Source organism: Apis mellifera, mitochondrion (genome assembly GCF_003254395.2).
Source record: "Apis mellifera ligustica mitochondrion, complete genome".
NCBI classification, from domain to species: domain Eukaryota; kingdom Metazoa; phylum Arthropoda; class Insecta; order Hymenoptera; family Apidae; genus Apis; species Apis mellifera.
This window is the reverse complement of record NC_001566.1, coordinates 1-16,343: the sequence shown is the minus strand read 5'-3', so window position 1 is coordinate 16,343 and position 16,343 is coordinate 1. Positions and strand designations below refer to the sequence as shown.

Sequence of the window (16,343 nt, the reverse complement as noted above, 5' to 3'; positions counted from 1 at the left end):
AATTAAGTAAAATATTTTTAAATAAGATATTAATATTAATATTAGTTATTGAAAATATTATTTTTATTGTTTATAATGTTACTATTTTTTATTTTATTTATTTTTTAAAAATTTTTTATTTTTTAAATTTTTATTTTTTTAAAAAGTTTTTATTTTTTAAAAAAGTTTTTTATTTTTTTAAAAAAGTTTTTATTTTTTAAAATTTTTTATTTTTAAAGTTTTTATTTTTAAAAATTTTTATTTTTTATTTAAGTTTTTTTATTAAAATTATTTAATTTAAGAGAAAATATTAAAAATTAATTATTATGCTTATTTATTCATATATGTTATTATGTAATTTTTTAAATTAGTATAAAAAATTAAGTTAATTTAATAAAAATTATTAAATTTTAAAAAATAAATTAATAAATATTGGTTTTATAAATATTTATAAATCAATATATAATTATATATATATATTTATTAATATAAAATTAATATTTATATATATATAATTATTTATAAATTAATATATAATTAGAGAATAAAATAATATATATATATTTATATAATTATAAATATATATAATATTATATATATATATATATATATTTTATTTTAAATAAATAAAATATAACAAAAAAAAAAAAAAACTCATTTTATTATTTATTATTAATATTTAAATTAATTAATAAAAAAAAATATTTATAATATAAAATAGTTAATTTTATATTTAAAATTTTATACTAAATAATAAAATTATATATTAAATACTATGAATAAATAAAAATTATAATATATATATATATATATATATATATATATTAAAAATTATTTTATATTATTTATTATAAATTTATTAAATAAATCATGTTGTAGTTTTTTAGATTAATTGTATTAATTGATTTATATATAAAATATAAAAATTATTAAAAATTATAGTAAATTATAGTTAATAGAGAATTCTGAAACAATGAATGAAAGTTTTATTCGGAAATTAATTCTAGTAAGGATAAATATGAGTCGCCAGCAATAGCGGTTAAACTTGACTTATAAATTAATTTTTTCTAATATTAATTTAAATTGTAATAAAAATTATAATTAAATTTATTGATTTTAGGTGAAATTTTGAATTAATAATAATAATTATAAATAATTTTTTTTGTCATTAAAAAATTTAATAAAAAACTAGGATTAGATACCCTACTATAAAAATAGTAAATAAATATATTAAGGTAGTAAATGTTGAATCATTAAAATTAAACGATATGGCGGCTTTTTATATCTAGTTAGAGATGTTTGTCGATTAATTTGATAGTCCACGATAAGATCTACTTAAGTTTAAATTTATGTATTGTTGTTTTAATTAGCTTGAATTTATTTGGGTTAGAGAAATTTTATATAATAATAATTCAAATCAAAATGTAGTATATTTAAGATATAAGATGAATATCAATAAATTTAATTTTAGAATTATTTATTTTAATATAAATATGAAAGAGAATTTAAAAGTAAATTAAAGTAATTTCTTTAATTGAAGATAGTATTAAAAAGTGTACAAATCGCCCGTCAATTTCATTAAAATTGGAATAAGTCGTAACATAGTAAGAGTACCGGAAGGTGTTTTTAGATTAAAATTTTAGTTTAAAGTAAAATATTTCTTTTACAGTGAAAAGATTAAAAAATTAGTTTTTAAAATTTTATAATTAAAATTATTAATAAAATTATTTGGTTATATTTATATATATATATATATATATATATATATATATATATATTAATAATAATAATTTATTTTTTTTTTTAAAAGTTTATAAAGATTTTATTTAGGTTAAATTAATTATTTTGAAATAATTTAAAATTTTATAGTTTAAAGTAATGTAAATGAAAATTTAAATGTGAAAAAGTAGAATAATTTTTTGTACCTTTTGTATCAGGGTTGATTAAAATTTATTTAATGATTTTAAATATCTCGAAAATAAGGGAGCTAAATTTATATTATTTTTTTTGTAGCAATAAAATTATAAATATAGATTTAGAAATTAAATGTTAAACGAACTTATTAATATCTAGTTTTTTTAGAAATAAATTTAATTTAGATATAATTATTTTAGTAAATTAAATTTTATTTTAATTTATTAATTTTTATATTAAAAATTTATGGGATAATCTATAAATTTAAGATAAAAATTTAATTTTAATTTTTAATGTTATAGAGATAATATTTTTCTTTAATTTTAATAATTTAATAATTTAATATTTATAAATTAATAATGATTTAAATTTATATTTTATTTTTCTATAAAAATTTATATTTTAATTAATAAAATATAGAAATAGTGATTAGATTAGTAATAAAGTTATATTTTATAATGATATTTTGTATTATATAATTTAAAGGAATTCGGCAAATATATTATTCACCTGTTTATCAAAAACATGTCCTGTTGATTATAATTTTAGGTCGATCTGCTCAATGAATTATTTTAAATAGCTGCAGTATGTTGACTGTACAAAGGTAGCATAATAAATTGTCTTTTAATTGAAGAATTGTATGAAAGAATTAATGAAATAATAACTGTCTCTAAATTATTAAATGAATTTAAATTTTTAGTTAAAATTCTAAAATTTAATTATGGGACGATAAGACCCTATAGAATTTAATTTAATTTTTAAATTTATTTATAATTTTAATAAATATATTTAAGATTAAATTTGATTGGGAGGATTGGTAAATTTAATAAACTTTATTTAAGATTTAATTTTGATATAAAGATAATTTTTTGAATTATAAATTGTAATTAAAAGAATAAATTACCTTAGGGATAACAGCGTAATATCTTTTGATAGATCATATAGATAAAGATGTTTGCGACCTCGATGTTGAATTAAGATGAAAATTAGGCGCAGTAGTTTAAGTTTTTAAGTCTGTTCGACTTTTAAAATCTTACATGATTTGAGTTCAAATCGACGTAAGTCAGATTGGTTTCTATCTATAATAAAATATTAATTAATTGTACGAAAGGACTTTAATTTTTAAATTATTTATAAATTAATAATAAATATATTATATAGTTATTTTAGCATAATAGTGCATTAAATTTAGGATTTAATTATATTAATTCTTTTAAATTAATAAATAATAATTTGAGTATTAATTAATTTATTGATTTTGATAATCATAGTTTTAATTAGAGTAGCATTTTTAACTTTATTAGAACGAAAAATTTTAGGTTATATTCAGGATCGTAAAGGTCCTAATAAAATTATATTGTTTGGTATATTTCAACCTTTTAGTGATGCATTAAAGTTATTATCTAAAGAATGATTTTTTTTTAATTATTCAAATTTATTTATTTATAGACCTATATTAATATTTTTTTTATCATTAGTTATATGAATTTTGTATCCTTGATTTGGATTTATATATTATATTGAATTTAGTATTTTGTTTATGTTGTTAGTTTTAGGTTTAAGAGTTTATCCTGTTTTATTTGTTGGATGAATTTCTAATTGTAATTATGCTATTTTAGGATCAATACGGTTAGTATCAACAATAATTTCATTTGAAATTAATTTATTTTTTTTAGTATTTAGATTAATAATAATAGTTGAGAGTTTTTCATTTAATGAATTTTTTTTTTTTCAGAATAATATTAAATTTGCAATTTTATTGTATCCATTATATTTGATGATGTTTACTAGAATATTAATTGAATTAAATCGAACTCCATTTGATTTAATTGAAGGAGAATCTGAATTAGTATCTGGTTTTAATATTGAATATCATAGAAGAATATTTGTATTAATTTTTTTATCTGAATATATAAATATTATATTTATAAGAGTTATTTTAAGATTAATATTTTATGGATTTAAATATTGATCAATTAAATTTATTTTAATTTATTTATTTCATATTTGTTTAATTATTTGAATTCGAGGTATTTTACCTCGAATTCGATATGATAAATTAATAAATATATGTTGAACTGAAATATTAATATTAGTTATAATTTATTTAATATATTTATATTTTATAAAAGAATTTTTATGTATTTAAAGTTTAATATTAATTTATATTAAAATAAGTAAAAAAGTTAATAGAAAATTTTATTTCTATATTATATTTTCAAAATATATACTTATTCAAGTTCATTAACTTAAAATTTAAAAATTGATTTTAAAAAAATTAATTTTTTATTTAATTTAATTTAATGGTGAATTTCAAATTAAATTATCTCATAATTTTCTTAAATAGAAATTTAAGAAAAAATATAAAAAATATGTTGTTGTAAATAATATATTAATATTAGTAAATGGATATTCAATTAATTGTTTACCTAATCATGTTAATAAAATGAAGTTATTAATAAATATTCAATAATAAATTTTATTTAATATATTAAATTTATTGTTTATTATTTTATTATTATAAAAAATTATAATATAAAGAATAAGAATTGATATTACTAATCCGATTACACCTCCTAATTTATTAGGAATTGCTCGTAAAATTGAATATGCAAATAGGAAATATCATTCAGGTTTAATATGAGTTGGAGTATTTATTGGATTTGCAATTTTGAAATTGTCTGGATCTCCTAAATGATATGGAAATTGAAAATTAATGAATATAAAGATAAATAAGATGATATAAAATCCTAAAAGATCTTTAATTGAAAAATATGGATGAAATGAAATTTTATAATTATTAAAATTTGATCCAAGAGGATTAGATGATCCAGTTAAATGTAAGGCAAATAAATGAAGAATAACTATAAATAAAATTAATAATGGTAAAATAAAATGTAAAGAAAAAAATCGATTTAATGTAGCATTATTAATTGAAAATCCACCTCAAATTCATAATACAATTGTATCACCAATATAAGGAATTGCTGATAAAAGATTAGTAATAACTGTTGCACCTCAATATGATATTTGTCCTCATGGTAGTACATATCCTATAAATGCAGCTGCTATTGATATTAAAAGAATTATAATTCCAATTCCTCATACATTATTTAATTTATATGAACAATAAAATAAATTTCGACTAATATGAATATATATTATTAAAAAATAAAATGATGCTCCATTTATGTGAATTAAACGAAATAATCATCCTGAATTTATATCTTTTATAATATTAGTAATTGATCAGAAAGCAATATCAATATTTGGACAATAATGTATTGATAAAATAAATCCAGAAATGATTTGAATTATTAAAAAAATTCCAAGAATTGATCCAAAATTTCATATATAATTAATATTTACTGGAGTTGGTAAATAAATTGTAGATATAATTATTTTTAGAAATTCATTGGAACTAAAAAAGTTTATAAATTTTTTCATTGATGGTAAAAATTAATAATAATATAATAATTTAATAATGATTTTAAATTAAATATTAATTATTTTTTTTTACGTAGAGTTTTTTTTTCAATATATGTAATCTTTGTTATTAAAATTAGGGTAATAATTAATATTAAAATTATAATAAAAAATAGTGTTGAATTTATTTTTATATATAGATATATTAAATCAATATTCTTAAAATAATTAAAGTAATGTTCATTTTGTCTTAATTTATTATAGATTTTTATTGTAATAATAATTAAAAATAAAGTTTGAATAAAAGGCTTTATTTTTAATTTTAATGGTTCATTGATTAATGAAATAAAATAAGAAAATATAATTAATATTCCTCTTAAAAAAACAATTAAAATTATTAAAATTAATAGTGAATTTATTGAACATATGGTAAATATTATTAAGGATATATAAATAGAGTAAGAAATTAAATAAATTAGTAATATGGAAGGTCTATTAAAGATGTTATTTAAATAAATTGTTAAAATTATTGAAATTAATGAAGATATAAAAATTTTTGATAATATGATGATTGTTAATATAATTAATTTATCAAAAAATAGTTTAATTTAAAAATGGTAATTTTGGGAATTATCGATATTTATTTAATAAATTTTTTTGAAATTTATGAATGATAAATTTAGCTAAAATATTATAATGAATTTTAATATAATTTTAATTTACAAAATTAATGTTTTTAAATTTTAAACTATTTAGCTTTATAAGAATTTATTAAATTATTATTTGTAATAATATTATTATTTTTTATATTTTTATGGTATTATAATGTAAATTTTTTAAGTTTTTTAATTTTAATAGAATTTTTAGTAATTACTGTTTTATTTTTTATTATTGGATATGAAATTAATAGATGGTTATTTTTAATTTTTTTAGTATTTTCTGTATGTGAGTTAGTTTTAGGTTTATCATTATTAGTAAGAATAAATTATGAACTTGGTCATCAAAAATTAAGAGTTATAGATTTGATTTATTAATTAATATATTTATTATTATTATTAATTATATTGAATATGTTAATAATATCAATAATTTATTTGTTTATATTATTTATAAATAAAATAAAAAATAATTTAAATTTAATTATTGGAAATTTAATTATTATTAATTTATTATTAAATTTATTTAATTTAAATTGAATTGATTGAATTTATATTTTTTGTAATTTAAGATTTAATATATATTCATATGGATTGATTATATTAACTTTATGAATTTTTGGATTAATTTTTATTTCTTTAAATAATAATAGATTAAATTGTTTATTTATAAATTTATTATTAATAATTTCTTTATTATTAGTTTTTTTATCTATAAATTTATTATTATTTTATTTATTTTATGAATTTGGTTTGTTATTAATTTTTTATTTAGTTGTAAAATGAGGTTATAGTGAAAATCGATGATTATCTGGATTTTATTTAATATTTTATACAATGATTTTTTCTTTACCAATATTATATATTATTTATTATATTTATTTAATTGATTATAGATTAAATTTTATATTAATAGAGATATTAAATTTAAATTTAAATATAATATTATTTATTTATTTATTAATATCATTTTTGGTTAAAATTCCTATTTATTTATTTCATGGTTGGTTATTAAAAGCTCATGTTGAAGCTCCTTATTATGGATCAATAATTTTAGCTTCAATTATATTAAAATTAGGAGGATATGGAATATTACGATTGATAATTATTTATAAAAATGAATTTATTTTAATTCAAAAAATTTTGGTAATAATTAATTCTTTTGGGGTTTTAATTTTAAGATTAATATGTTTATCACAATTTGATATAAAATCAATTATTGCAATTTCATCTATTGTTCATATAGGATTAATAATTATAAGAATAATAACTTTTTTAAAAATTAGATTAATTGGAGGATATTTAATAATGATTTCTCATGGTTTAAGTTCTTCAGGTTTATTTTTTTTAGTTAATGTAATTTATAGACAAACTAATAGACGATTAATATTTATTAATAAAGGTATAATTAATTTTATACCTTCAATATCATTATTATGATTTATGTTATGTTCATCAAATATAGGATCTCCAGTTTCTTTAAATTTAATTAGCGAGGTTATATTATTAATTGGGATAATTTCGTGGTTAAAATTTATAATATTAATTTTAATAATATATTGTTTATTTAGATTTATTTATTCAATTTATTTATTTATATTTATTAATCATGGAAAAATTTTTATTATGTTTAAAATTAAAAATGGAATTTTAGTTGAATATTTTGTATTATTATTACATTGAATTCCTTTAAATTTAATGTTTTTAAAACTTTATTTTATTTAAATTAAAGTTTTAAAATTAGATTTAAATAGTTTAAGTTTAAAATATTGATTTGTGGGATCAATGATATAAAATAATTTATTTTAAATCATTATTAAAATAATAGTTTGTGGAATTTTATTATTTGAATTTAGGTTTTTAATAATGTTAATAAGATTATATTTATTATATTTAAATAAGGAATTTTTTTTTGAATGAAATATTTATACATTTAATTCAATAAAGTTTAATTTTTTGTTATTAATTGATTATAAATCATTAATATTTATTTTTTTAGTTAGAATAATTTTTTCTATAATTATTATTTATAGAATTAGATATATAGATTTAAGTGAATTAAAAATGGATCGTTTTTTATATTTAATAATTTTATTTTTAATTTCTATATATATGTTAATTTTAAGACCAAATATATTATCAATTATTTTAGGTTGAGATGGTTTAGGATTAATTTCTTATTGTCTTGTAATTTATTATATAAAAATAAAATCATTTACTTCAGGTATAGTTACTATTTTATTAAATCGATTAGGAGATATTGGTTTATTATTAATTATGGGATTAATAACATATTATGGAAGATGAAATTTAAGTTTTTATAAAATAAATGAATTTATAATGATTTATATTTTATTGATAGCTTTTACTAAAAGAGCACAAATTCCTTTTTCAACTTGATTACCAATAGCAATAATAGCTCCAACTCCTGTTTCATCTTTAGTTCATTCATCAACTTTAGTTACTGCTGGAATTTATTTATTAATTCGATATGTAAATTTATTAGATTTTAATTATAAAAATTATATTATATTGATTGCTAGATTAACAATATTATTTGCTGGTTTAGTTGCAAATTTTGAATTAGATTTAAAAAAAGTTGTTGCTTATTCTACTTTAAGACAATTAGGATTTATAATAAGAATATTATCAATTGGTTCAACTGAATTAGTATTTTTACATTTATTTATTCATGCAATATTTAAATCATTAATGTTTATATGTGTTGGTAGGTATATACATTATATATATAGTAATCAAGATATTCGAATATATTATGGTATATATTATATTTATCCAATAAAAAGAATAATTTTAATTTTTTCAATTTTAAGATTATGTGGTTTTCCTTTTTTAGTTGGTTATTATTCAAAAGATTTAATTATTGAAATATTTTTTTTTAGAAAAATAATTTATTTTTCAATAATTAATTTAATTATTGGTACAATTTTTACTGTATCCTATTCATTTCGAATAATTTTAGTTTTAACTAGAAAATTTTTAATAATAAATGTTATTTATAGAAAAGAAGATAAAATTATATGTATTTCTATGATGATAATAATAATTTTTAGTTTAATTTATAGAAAATTAATTTTTAATTTAATAAATTTTAATTTATTAGGAATTAATTTGTTAATAATTTATAAATTAATAGTTTTTAAAATAATTATAGTAGGATTAATTATAGGATTTAATTTTTATAAATTAATTTTATTAAATAATAAAATTGGTTATTTTAAAATATCTTTTTTATTTATAAATTTAATTTATAAAATTATTTATAAAAAAATTATTATAATAATATTTACTTATGAAGTTTATATTGAAAAATCAATTATTGAGATTTTATCAAGAAAATTTATATCAGTTACATTGAATATTTATGAATTAAAAATTTCAAATTTAATGATTAATATTTATTTAACGATTTTAATTTATTTAATTTATTTATTAATTTATTTAATTAATTTTTAATTATTTTAAATTTATTTAAATAGCTTATATTTAGAGCGTAATATTGAAAATATTAATGAAAATTTTTTAAATTTTTTAAATATAAATTTTTTAGTTAGAATTTTTTAAATTCATATGATTTATTAACAATAAATTGCTAATTATTTAGCTTTAACTAAATTTAAATAAAATAATATAATAAATATAATTTATTATATTATTTTAGGTTTTATTTTTAAAATATTAATTATTTTAATAAATAAATTAAATAAAAATATAAGAAGTAATTATTTACAATTTAATTTCGACTTAAATATTGATTTATAAAAAATCCTTATATTATTTTGGTAGTAATTATTGTAATTATTTAAATTTTAAAATAATCAATTTAAATAATTATTTATTCATTCTAAAATTAATGTGGTAATTAATAAGATAAGAAAAATTGAAATTATTAAATATGAAATTATTGTTCTTGATGATTTTAGATAAAAAATAATTGGTAGAAATAAAATAATTTCAACGTCAAAAATTAAAAATATTATTGTTATTAGAAAAAAAGGTAAAGAAAATGGTAAATTTGCTTTTGTAATTGGATTAAATCCACATTCAAATGGTGAACTTTTTTCATAATCTTTTTTTTTATAAATTGAAATAAATTTATTTAATAATAATAAAATTGATGAGATTAAAATAATAAAAATAAAATATATAAAAATAAATTTTATTATATATATTAAATTTAATTAATTTTTTTAATTGGAGATTAAATGTATTTTATATACTATATATATATATATATATATATATATAATTATAATTTTATTTTTTTAATTTATAAATTTTTATTAAATTAATAAGTAAATAAATGTATATAAAAATAATCAAATTACGTCTACAAAATGTCAATATCAAATTGCTAATTCAAAATTTATATTATGTATATTAGAAAAATGAATATTTATTATTCGATATAAAGAAATTAATAAAAAGATTGATCCAATTAATACATGTAAACCATGAAATCCTGTTGCTATAAAAAAAATTGAACCATAAATACTATCATTAAAACAAAAAAATGAATTTGAGTATTCAATTGTTTGAAGAATTGTAAAATAAATTCCTAATAGAATTGTTAATAATAAATATGATTTTCTAAGTTTTAAATTATTAATAATTAAATAATAATGACTTAATGTAACTGTAAATCCTGATGATACAAGAATAAATGAATTTAGTAAAGGAATTTCTATTGGATTAAAAAATTTAATATTTTTTGGTGGTCATGTTATATTAATTTCAATATTTGGAGAAATTGATGAATGAAAAAATGTTCAAAAAAATGAAATAAAAAATATTAATTCTGATAAAATAAATAAAATTATTCTAAATTTTAAAAAATTAGTAATAAATATTGAATGTATACCTTGAAATGTTCTTTCTCGAATAATATCTCGAAATCATAATATTATAATTAAAATTGAATTAATAAAATTTAAAATTATAAATATTGAGATTGATCTATAAATTCAAATAACTGTTCTAATGAGAGTATTTATAAATCTAAATGATAAAATAATTGGTCAAGGTCTATTTGTAACTATATGAAATGGGAAATTTTTTTTCATTTAGTTTTATTTTTAATATTTTAATTTGATTCAGAGAAATATAAAATTAAAAGAATTGAAAATACATAACTTTGAATTATTGATATAAAAATTTCTAAAGTTAAAAGTATATTTTGAATTATTAAATTAATTGGTAAAATTGAAATAAAGTTTCTAATAAAAATTCCTAATAATGTTAAAATTAAATGTCCAGAAATTAAATTTGCTGATAATCGAATTGATAATGTTCAAGGTCGAATAATTAATCTAATAAGTTCAATAATTACTATAAAGTTTATTAAAAATACTGGTGAATTTAATGGAACTAAATGACTAAGGAATATAATATAATTATTATAAATTAAATAAATTAGAAATCTAAATCATAATGTTAATGATAAAATTATATTTAAAAGTAGATGTCTTGTTAATGTAAAAACATAAGGAATTAATCTAAAAATGTTAGTAATTATAATATAAAGTATTAATCTAATAAAAATAATAATATTAGATTGATATTTAGATTTTGAAACAACTTTAAATTCATTATATATAAAATTTATTAGTGTTTTTATAATAAATATAATTCGTGATTGAATTAATCAAAAAATTCTTGGAAAAATAATAATTGGTAATATTATAAATAATCAATTTATTGATAAATTATTTCTAGTTGATGGATCAAATATTTCAAATAAATTTATTATCAAAATCAATTTCATTTTTTTAATTTAATTTTTAATGTTTCTTTATTGATTTTAGTTTTGATTAGTATTGAATTAATTAATATAATGAATAAATAAAAAATTAATAAATAAATAAAATAAATTAAAAATCATTTTATAGGTATTATTTGAGGAATTAAATTCATTAGAAGTATTAAAATATACTATATTTGATTTAAAAGATCAACTCTTATAATTCAGACATCTAATGTTAATTTTAAAAAATAATTTATGAATAAATTTATTTTAGTTTGACAAACTAATGTTATATTATTAACTAATTTTTTAGATTTGTTTATTTACTCAATTTAAAAAATATTGAAATGAAGTTGATTCAATTATAATTGGTATAAATCTATGATTTATACCACAAATTTCTGAACATTGACCAAAAAAAATTCCTGGACGTTTTCTAATTAAATTTAATTGATTAATTCGTCCTGGAACTGCATCAACTTTAATACCTAAGGATGGAACTGTTCATGAATGAATTACATCTGTTGATGTTGTAATTAAACGTAGTGGGATTTTTATTGGAATTACTATTCGATTATCAGTTTCTAGTAAACGAAATTGGTTTAAATTATTATAATTTAGTATATATGAATCAAATTCAATATTATTAAATTCTGGATATTCATATGATCAATATCATTGATGACCAATTGATTTAATTGAAAAAAAAGGATTTACAATTTCATCAATTAAATATAAAATTTTTAATGATGGAAAACAAATAATTAATAGAATAATAATTGGAATAATTGTTCAAATAATTTCAATATTATGATTTTTTAATAAAAATAAATTTGAGAATTTGTTTATAAATAAATCTAAAATAATATATACAGTTAATGTTGAAATTATAATAATAATTATTATAACTATATTATGAAATGAAATTAAATTATCAGCATAATATGAATTTGATTCTTGAAATATAAATATAAATCATGTGGAAATTTTAATAAATTAAATTTTAATAAATATATTCTGTTATATTTTGTTTTATTTTATATTAATTTATTAATTTTAATAAAAAGATTAAATCTTTAAGATTGAATTTAAAATTCAATATAAAAATAAAATTAATTATTTATTTTATTAAAAATTGTTATTAATTTATTTTTAAATTAATATGAATTAAGTGGGGAAATTTTAATAAAAGTTTAAAAATACTTTATATTTGAATCTTAAGTTCAATGCACTTATTCTGCCATATTAAAATTTAATTAAAATTGATTTTAAATTTAAATTTTTAATTAATAATGGAATTTCTAAATGTGAATGATCTAGAGGTGGTAAAAAATTTAATCATTCAAGTGATGATTGGTTGAATTTAAATAATAATATTCGTTTAGAAATTAATCTTTCTAAAATAATAAAAATTAAAAAAATTATTCTATTTAATGAAATTATTGATCCTATAGATGAAATTGAATTTCAACAGTAATAAGAATCTGGATAGTCTGAATAACGTCGTGGTATAGATATTAGTCCTAAAAAATGTTGAGGAAAGAAAGTTAGATTTACTCCAATAAATATTATAATAAATTGAATTTTTAATCATTTAATATTTAATAATAATCCAGTAATTAATGGATATCAATGAATAAATCTTGAAATAATTGCAAATACTGCACCTATTGAAAGAACATAATGAAAATGTCCAACAACGTAATATGTATCATGAAGAATAATATCAATAGAAGAATTTGATAATATAATTCCTGTTAATCCACCAATAGTAAATAGTATAATAAAACCTAGTGATCATAAAATTGAAATATTTAATTTTAATTTTGAACCATGATAAGTTGCTAATCATCTAAAAACTTTAATTCCTGTTGGTACAGCAATGATTATTGTTGCTGAAGTAAAATATGCTCGAGTATCAACATCTAATCCGACTGTAAATATGTGATGTGCTCAAACAATAAAACCTAGAAATCCAATTCCTAATATTGCATAAATTATTCTTAAATTACCAAAAATTTCTTTTTTTCCTCTTTCATTTATTACAATATGAGAGATTAATCCAAATCCAGGTAAAATTAAAATATAAACTTCTGGATGACCAAAAAATCAAAATAAATGTTGATAAAGAATTGGATCTCCACCTCCTATAGGATCGAAAAATGATGTATTAAAATTTCGATCAAATAATAGTATAGTAATTGCTCCAGCTAATACAGGTAATGATATAATTAATAAAATTGCTGTAATAAAAACTGATCATGGAAATAATGAAATTTGGTCATAATTTATAGAAAAATTTTTTATTATTATAATTGTAACTATTAAGTTTAATGATCCTATAATTGAGGAAATTCCTGATATATGAAGAGAAAAAATTGCAAAATCTACTGAAGGTGAAGAATGATATAAATATGCTGATAATGGTGGATATACTGTTCATCCAGTTCCTGGTCTTGGATAAAATAAATTTCTTAATAAAAGTATAAATAATGAGGGAGGAAGTAATCAAAATCTAATATTATTTATTCGGGGGAATGCTATATCAGGTGATCCTAGTATTAAAGGAATAAGCCAATTTCCAAATCCTCCAATTAAAAATGGTATAACTATAAAAAAAATTATTAGGAATGCATGACTAGTAACAATTGTATTATAAATTTGATCATTGCTAATTCATGATCCTGGGGATCTTAATTCTATTCGAATAATAAGTCTCATTGATGATCCTAGTATTCCAGATCATAAAGCTAGAATAATATACAAGATCCCAATATTTTTATGATTGGTTGATATGAATCACTTTATTATTAAGATTTAAAAAATTAATTTTTATTTTTAATTTTGAAGATTAATAGTTTTTAAATTTTAACTTAAAATCTTTGTATATATTTTAAAAATTTAAAAAAATAAAAAAATAAAAAAGGGTTTTTTAAATCTTATTTAGTATTAAATCTAAATAAGAGTTAAATTGTAAATTTAAAAATTGAAAATTAAAATTTTTCTAATACTATATTATATCATGTTAAATAAATTATTATAGTTTAAATTATAAAACATCAGATTGCAAATTTGAAGATTAATTTCATAATTATAATAATTTATAAAAAATTTAATGTAATAAAAAATGAAATATTAAATGAAAGAAGTGTAAGTGCAAAATATCTATGATATATATATTTATTATCTTTATCATCAATGAAATTATTTTTATAAAAATTTATTTTTAAAAATACACGTTTTAAAATAATAATATAATTTCAAATTATTAATATTCTAGAAATTATTAAAAGAAATAAAATTCAATTATAAGCTTTAACTCTTACTATTATAAAAATTAGATTTCATTTAATTACAAATGAAAGAAAAATTGGATATATTGAATAATTAAATATTAATGTTAAGAATGTATATATTTGATATTTATTGTAAAATATAAAATTAAAATTTTGAATATTAAATTTATTTAAGAATCTAATTAATAAAAAATAATTAAATGAATATAAAATAATTATAGCAATAAATATATTTTTATTTAATTCTAAAATAAAAATAAAATAGAATGAATTAAAAATTGTTGAACATGCTAGTAATTTTTTTAGAGTGTAAAATTTATTAGCATAAAATGAAATATATAATCTATTTGTAATTAAAAAATATAATGTTCATGAATTAATTTTAGTTATTGAAACTATTATATAAATTGGAATAAATTTAATTAATGTTGATATTAAAAAAATTTGCTTTCAATTTATTATTTCATAAGAATAAATTATTCAAAAATGAAAGGGGAAAGTTCCAATTTTTAAAAAAAATATTATTTGAACTATAAAATTAAAAGTATCTGTTTTAGTAAATCTAATGGATGATAAGTATACAATAATTATAAAGAATAAAAAAATTCTTGAAATTACTGATACTGAATAATAAATTAATCTTGGGGTTTTATTTGTGGATTTAATATTAATTAATCTAATTCTAATGATTGTACCAAATTCTATTAATATTCATTGAATAAAAATATTATTGGAATTTATTATTAATACAAAAATAGTAATTAAAAAATAAATAAATCAGTGGTATTTAAAATTTATGAAGAAGATAAGTAATAGTATATATAAAATTATACATTAATATTTTATCAAAATATTTCTTTTATCAGACATATTACTTTTTTAGATATAATATATAAAATATTAATTTTTAAATGCAATTTAAATGTTATTATTTATTAACTAATATCCAAATTTATTAATTTAGTTAATACTATAAAATTCAAAATTTTATGTGCTTTAAACACTAAAATAAATTTAATAATTTATATAAAAATTATTAATTTATCGACAGGGTATGAACCTGTTAGCTTTATTTAGCTTATTATATAATTATTTTAAAATTAATATTTATCTAAATTAATTTATATAATAAGAAATATAGATTATTTATGAATCTAGAGTTAAAGTTAGAAGCTTTATTTATTAATATTTCTTTATTAATAAATAATTTTTAGATTATTTAAATTAAATTTGACTTAATTATATTTATAAATTAAATTTAATTATTTTTATATTGAAAATATAATGTTTTTTTTAAACTATATAAAT

General features: G+C 15.1%; 13 protein-coding genes and 24 non-coding genes across 37 annotated transcripts, besides 1 other annotated feature; 14 read left to right on the top strand and 23 right to left on the bottom strand. All coding sequences in view use genetic code 5, as the record gives it.

Annotated features, from left to right (window-relative positions):
- Positions 1 to 827: a sequence feature (A+T rich region).
- Positions 827 to 1,612, top strand: KEF36_r01. The gene has a single exon. It is a non-coding gene; the product is annotated as a 12S ribosomal RNA (ribosomal RNA).
- KEF36_t22 lies at positions 1,613 to 1,682 on the top strand. The gene has a single exon. It is a non-coding gene; the product is annotated as a tRNA-Val (tRNA).
- KEF36_r02 lies at positions 1,683 to 3,053 on the top strand. Its single transcript has one exon. It is a non-coding gene; the product is annotated as a 16S ribosomal RNA (ribosomal RNA).
- KEF36_t21 lies at positions 3,054 to 3,124 on the top strand. The gene has a single exon. It is a non-coding gene; the product is annotated as a tRNA-Leu (tRNA).
- On the top strand, positions 3,125 to 4,042 carry ND1 (NADH dehydrogenase subunit 1). The gene has a single exon. It carries the CDS (start codon positions 3,125 to 3,127, stop codon positions 4,040 to 4,042), a length of 918 nt encoding a protein of 305 aa, NP_008094.1.
- Positions 4,043 to 4,076: 34 nt separating this feature from the next.
- Positions 4,077 to 4,143, bottom strand: KEF36_t20. The gene has a single exon. It is a non-coding gene; the product is annotated as a tRNA-Ser (tRNA).
- A 45-nt stretch (positions 4,144 to 4,188) lies between these two features.
- Positions 4,189 to 5,340, bottom strand: CYTB (cytochrome b). The gene has a single exon. It carries the CDS (start codon positions 5,338 to 5,340, stop codon positions 4,189 to 4,191), a length of 1,152 nt encoding a protein of 383 aa, NP_008093.1.
- A 59-nt stretch (positions 5,341 to 5,399) lies between these two features.
- ND6 (NADH dehydrogenase subunit 6) lies at positions 5,400 to 5,903 on the bottom strand. The gene has a single exon. The coding sequence runs from the start codon at positions 5,901 to 5,903 to the stop codon at positions 5,400 to 5,402; it is 504 nt and encodes a 167-aa protein (NP_008092.1).
- Positions 5,904 to 5,911: 8 nt separating this feature from the next.
- On the top strand, positions 5,912 to 5,979 carry KEF36_t19. The gene has a single exon. It is a non-coding gene; the product is annotated as a tRNA-Pro (tRNA).
- Positions 5,980 to 5,999: 20 nt separating this feature from the next.
- Positions 6,000 to 6,077, bottom strand: KEF36_t18. Its single transcript has one exon. It is a non-coding gene; the product is annotated as a tRNA-Thr (tRNA).
- Positions 6,078 to 6,089: 12 nt separating this feature from the next.
- Positions 6,090 to 6,353, top strand: ND4L (NADH dehydrogenase subunit 4L). Its single transcript has one exon. It carries the CDS (start codon positions 6,090 to 6,092, stop codon positions 6,351 to 6,353), a length of 264 nt encoding a protein of 87 aa, NP_008091.1.
- Positions 6,354 to 6,356: 3 nt separating this feature from the next.
- On the top strand, positions 6,357 to 7,700 carry ND4 (NADH dehydrogenase subunit 4). Its single transcript has one exon. It carries the CDS (start codon positions 6,357 to 6,359, stop codon positions 7,698 to 7,700), a length of 1,344 nt encoding a protein of 447 aa, NP_008090.1.
- A 19-nt stretch (positions 7,701 to 7,719) lies between these two features.
- KEF36_t17 lies at positions 7,720 to 7,787 on the top strand. Its single transcript has one exon. It is a non-coding gene; the product is annotated as a tRNA-His (tRNA).
- Positions 7,788 to 9,452, top strand: ND5 (NADH dehydrogenase subunit 5). Its single transcript has one exon. It carries the CDS (start codon positions 7,788 to 7,790, stop codon positions 9,450 to 9,452), a length of 1,665 nt encoding a protein of 554 aa, NP_008089.1.
- A 13-nt stretch (positions 9,453 to 9,465) lies between these two features.
- KEF36_t16 lies at positions 9,466 to 9,534 on the top strand. Its single transcript has one exon. It is a non-coding gene; the product is annotated as a tRNA-Phe (tRNA).
- A 7-nt stretch (positions 9,535 to 9,541) lies between these two features.
- Positions 9,542 to 9,610, bottom strand: KEF36_t15. Its single transcript has one exon. It is a non-coding gene; the product is annotated as a tRNA-Asn (tRNA).
- Positions 9,611 to 9,705: 95 nt separating this feature from the next.
- Positions 9,706 to 9,772, top strand: KEF36_t14. The gene has a single exon. It is a non-coding gene; the product is annotated as a tRNA-Arg (tRNA).
- A 33-nt stretch (positions 9,773 to 9,805) lies between these two features.
- ND3 (NADH dehydrogenase subunit 3) lies at positions 9,806 to 10,159 on the bottom strand. The gene has a single exon. The coding sequence runs from the start codon at positions 10,157 to 10,159 to the stop codon at positions 9,806 to 9,808; it is 354 nt and encodes a 117-aa protein (NP_008088.1).
- KEF36_t13 lies at positions 10,160 to 10,225 on the bottom strand. Its single transcript has one exon. It is a non-coding gene; the product is annotated as a tRNA-Gly (tRNA).
- Positions 10,226 to 10,279: 54 nt separating this feature from the next.
- On the bottom strand, positions 10,280 to 11,059 carry COX3 (cytochrome c oxidase subunit III). Its single transcript has one exon. The coding sequence runs from the start codon at positions 11,057 to 11,059 to the stop codon at positions 10,280 to 10,282; it is 780 nt and encodes a 259-aa protein (NP_008087.1).
- A 20-nt stretch (positions 11,060 to 11,079) lies between these two features.
- On the bottom strand, positions 11,080 to 11,760 carry ATP6 (ATP synthase F0 subunit 6). The gene has a single exon. The coding sequence runs from the start codon at positions 11,758 to 11,760 to the stop codon at positions 11,080 to 11,082; it is 681 nt and encodes a 226-aa protein (NP_008086.1).
- On the bottom strand, positions 11,742 to 11,900 carry ATP8 (ATP synthase F0 subunit 8). The gene has a single exon. It carries the CDS (start codon positions 11,898 to 11,900, stop codon positions 11,742 to 11,744), a length of 159 nt encoding a protein of 52 aa, NP_008085.1.
- A 5-nt stretch (positions 11,901 to 11,905) lies between these two features.
- On the bottom strand, positions 11,906 to 11,974 carry KEF36_t12. The gene has a single exon. It is a non-coding gene; the product is annotated as a tRNA-Lys (tRNA).
- Positions 11,975 to 11,981: 7 nt separating this feature from the next.
- KEF36_t11 lies at positions 11,982 to 12,050 on the bottom strand. Its single transcript has one exon. It is a non-coding gene; the product is annotated as a tRNA-Asp (tRNA).
- On the bottom strand, positions 12,049 to 12,726 carry COX2 (cytochrome c oxidase subunit II). The gene has a single exon. It carries the CDS (start codon positions 12,724 to 12,726, stop codon positions 12,049 to 12,051), a length of 678 nt encoding a protein of 225 aa, NP_008084.1.
- A 193-nt stretch (positions 12,727 to 12,919) lies between these two features.
- On the bottom strand, positions 12,920 to 12,989 carry KEF36_t10. The gene has a single exon. It is a non-coding gene; the product is annotated as a tRNA-Leu (tRNA).
- On the bottom strand, positions 12,990 to 14,550 carry COX1 (cytochrome c oxidase subunit I). Its single transcript has one exon. A coding segment is annotated over exon 1 (1,561 nt).
- Positions 14,551 to 14,622, bottom strand: KEF36_t09. The gene has a single exon. It is a non-coding gene; the product is annotated as a tRNA-Trp (tRNA).
- Positions 14,623 to 14,684: 62 nt separating this feature from the next.
- KEF36_t08 lies at positions 14,685 to 14,752 on the top strand. Its single transcript has one exon. It is a non-coding gene; the product is annotated as a tRNA-Tyr (tRNA).
- Positions 14,753 to 14,772: 20 nt separating this feature from the next.
- KEF36_t07 lies at positions 14,773 to 14,841 on the top strand. The gene has a single exon. It is a non-coding gene; the product is annotated as a tRNA-Cys (tRNA).
- ND2 (NADH dehydrogenase subunit 2) lies at positions 14,841 to 15,842 on the bottom strand. The gene has a single exon. It carries the CDS (start codon positions 15,840 to 15,842, stop codon positions 14,841 to 14,843), a length of 1,002 nt encoding a protein of 333 aa, NP_008082.1.
- On the bottom strand, positions 15,843 to 15,911 carry KEF36_t06. The gene has a single exon. It is a non-coding gene; the product is annotated as a tRNA-Ile (tRNA).
- A 3-nt stretch (positions 15,912 to 15,914) lies between these two features.
- On the bottom strand, positions 15,915 to 15,984 carry KEF36_t05. The gene has a single exon. It is a non-coding gene; the product is annotated as a tRNA-Ala (tRNA).
- Position 15,985: 1 nt separating this feature from the next.
- On the bottom strand, positions 15,986 to 16,048 carry KEF36_t04. Its single transcript has one exon. It is a non-coding gene; the product is annotated as a tRNA-Gln (tRNA).
- A 9-nt stretch (positions 16,049 to 16,057) lies between these two features.
- Positions 16,058 to 16,123, bottom strand: KEF36_t03. The gene has a single exon. It is a non-coding gene; the product is annotated as a tRNA-Met (tRNA).
- A 42-nt stretch (positions 16,124 to 16,165) lies between these two features.
- KEF36_t02 lies at positions 16,166 to 16,228 on the bottom strand. The gene has a single exon. It is a non-coding gene; the product is annotated as a tRNA-Ser (tRNA).
- Positions 16,229 to 16,277: 49 nt separating this feature from the next.
- KEF36_t01 lies at positions 16,278 to 16,343 on the bottom strand. The gene has a single exon. It is a non-coding gene; the product is annotated as a tRNA-Glu (tRNA).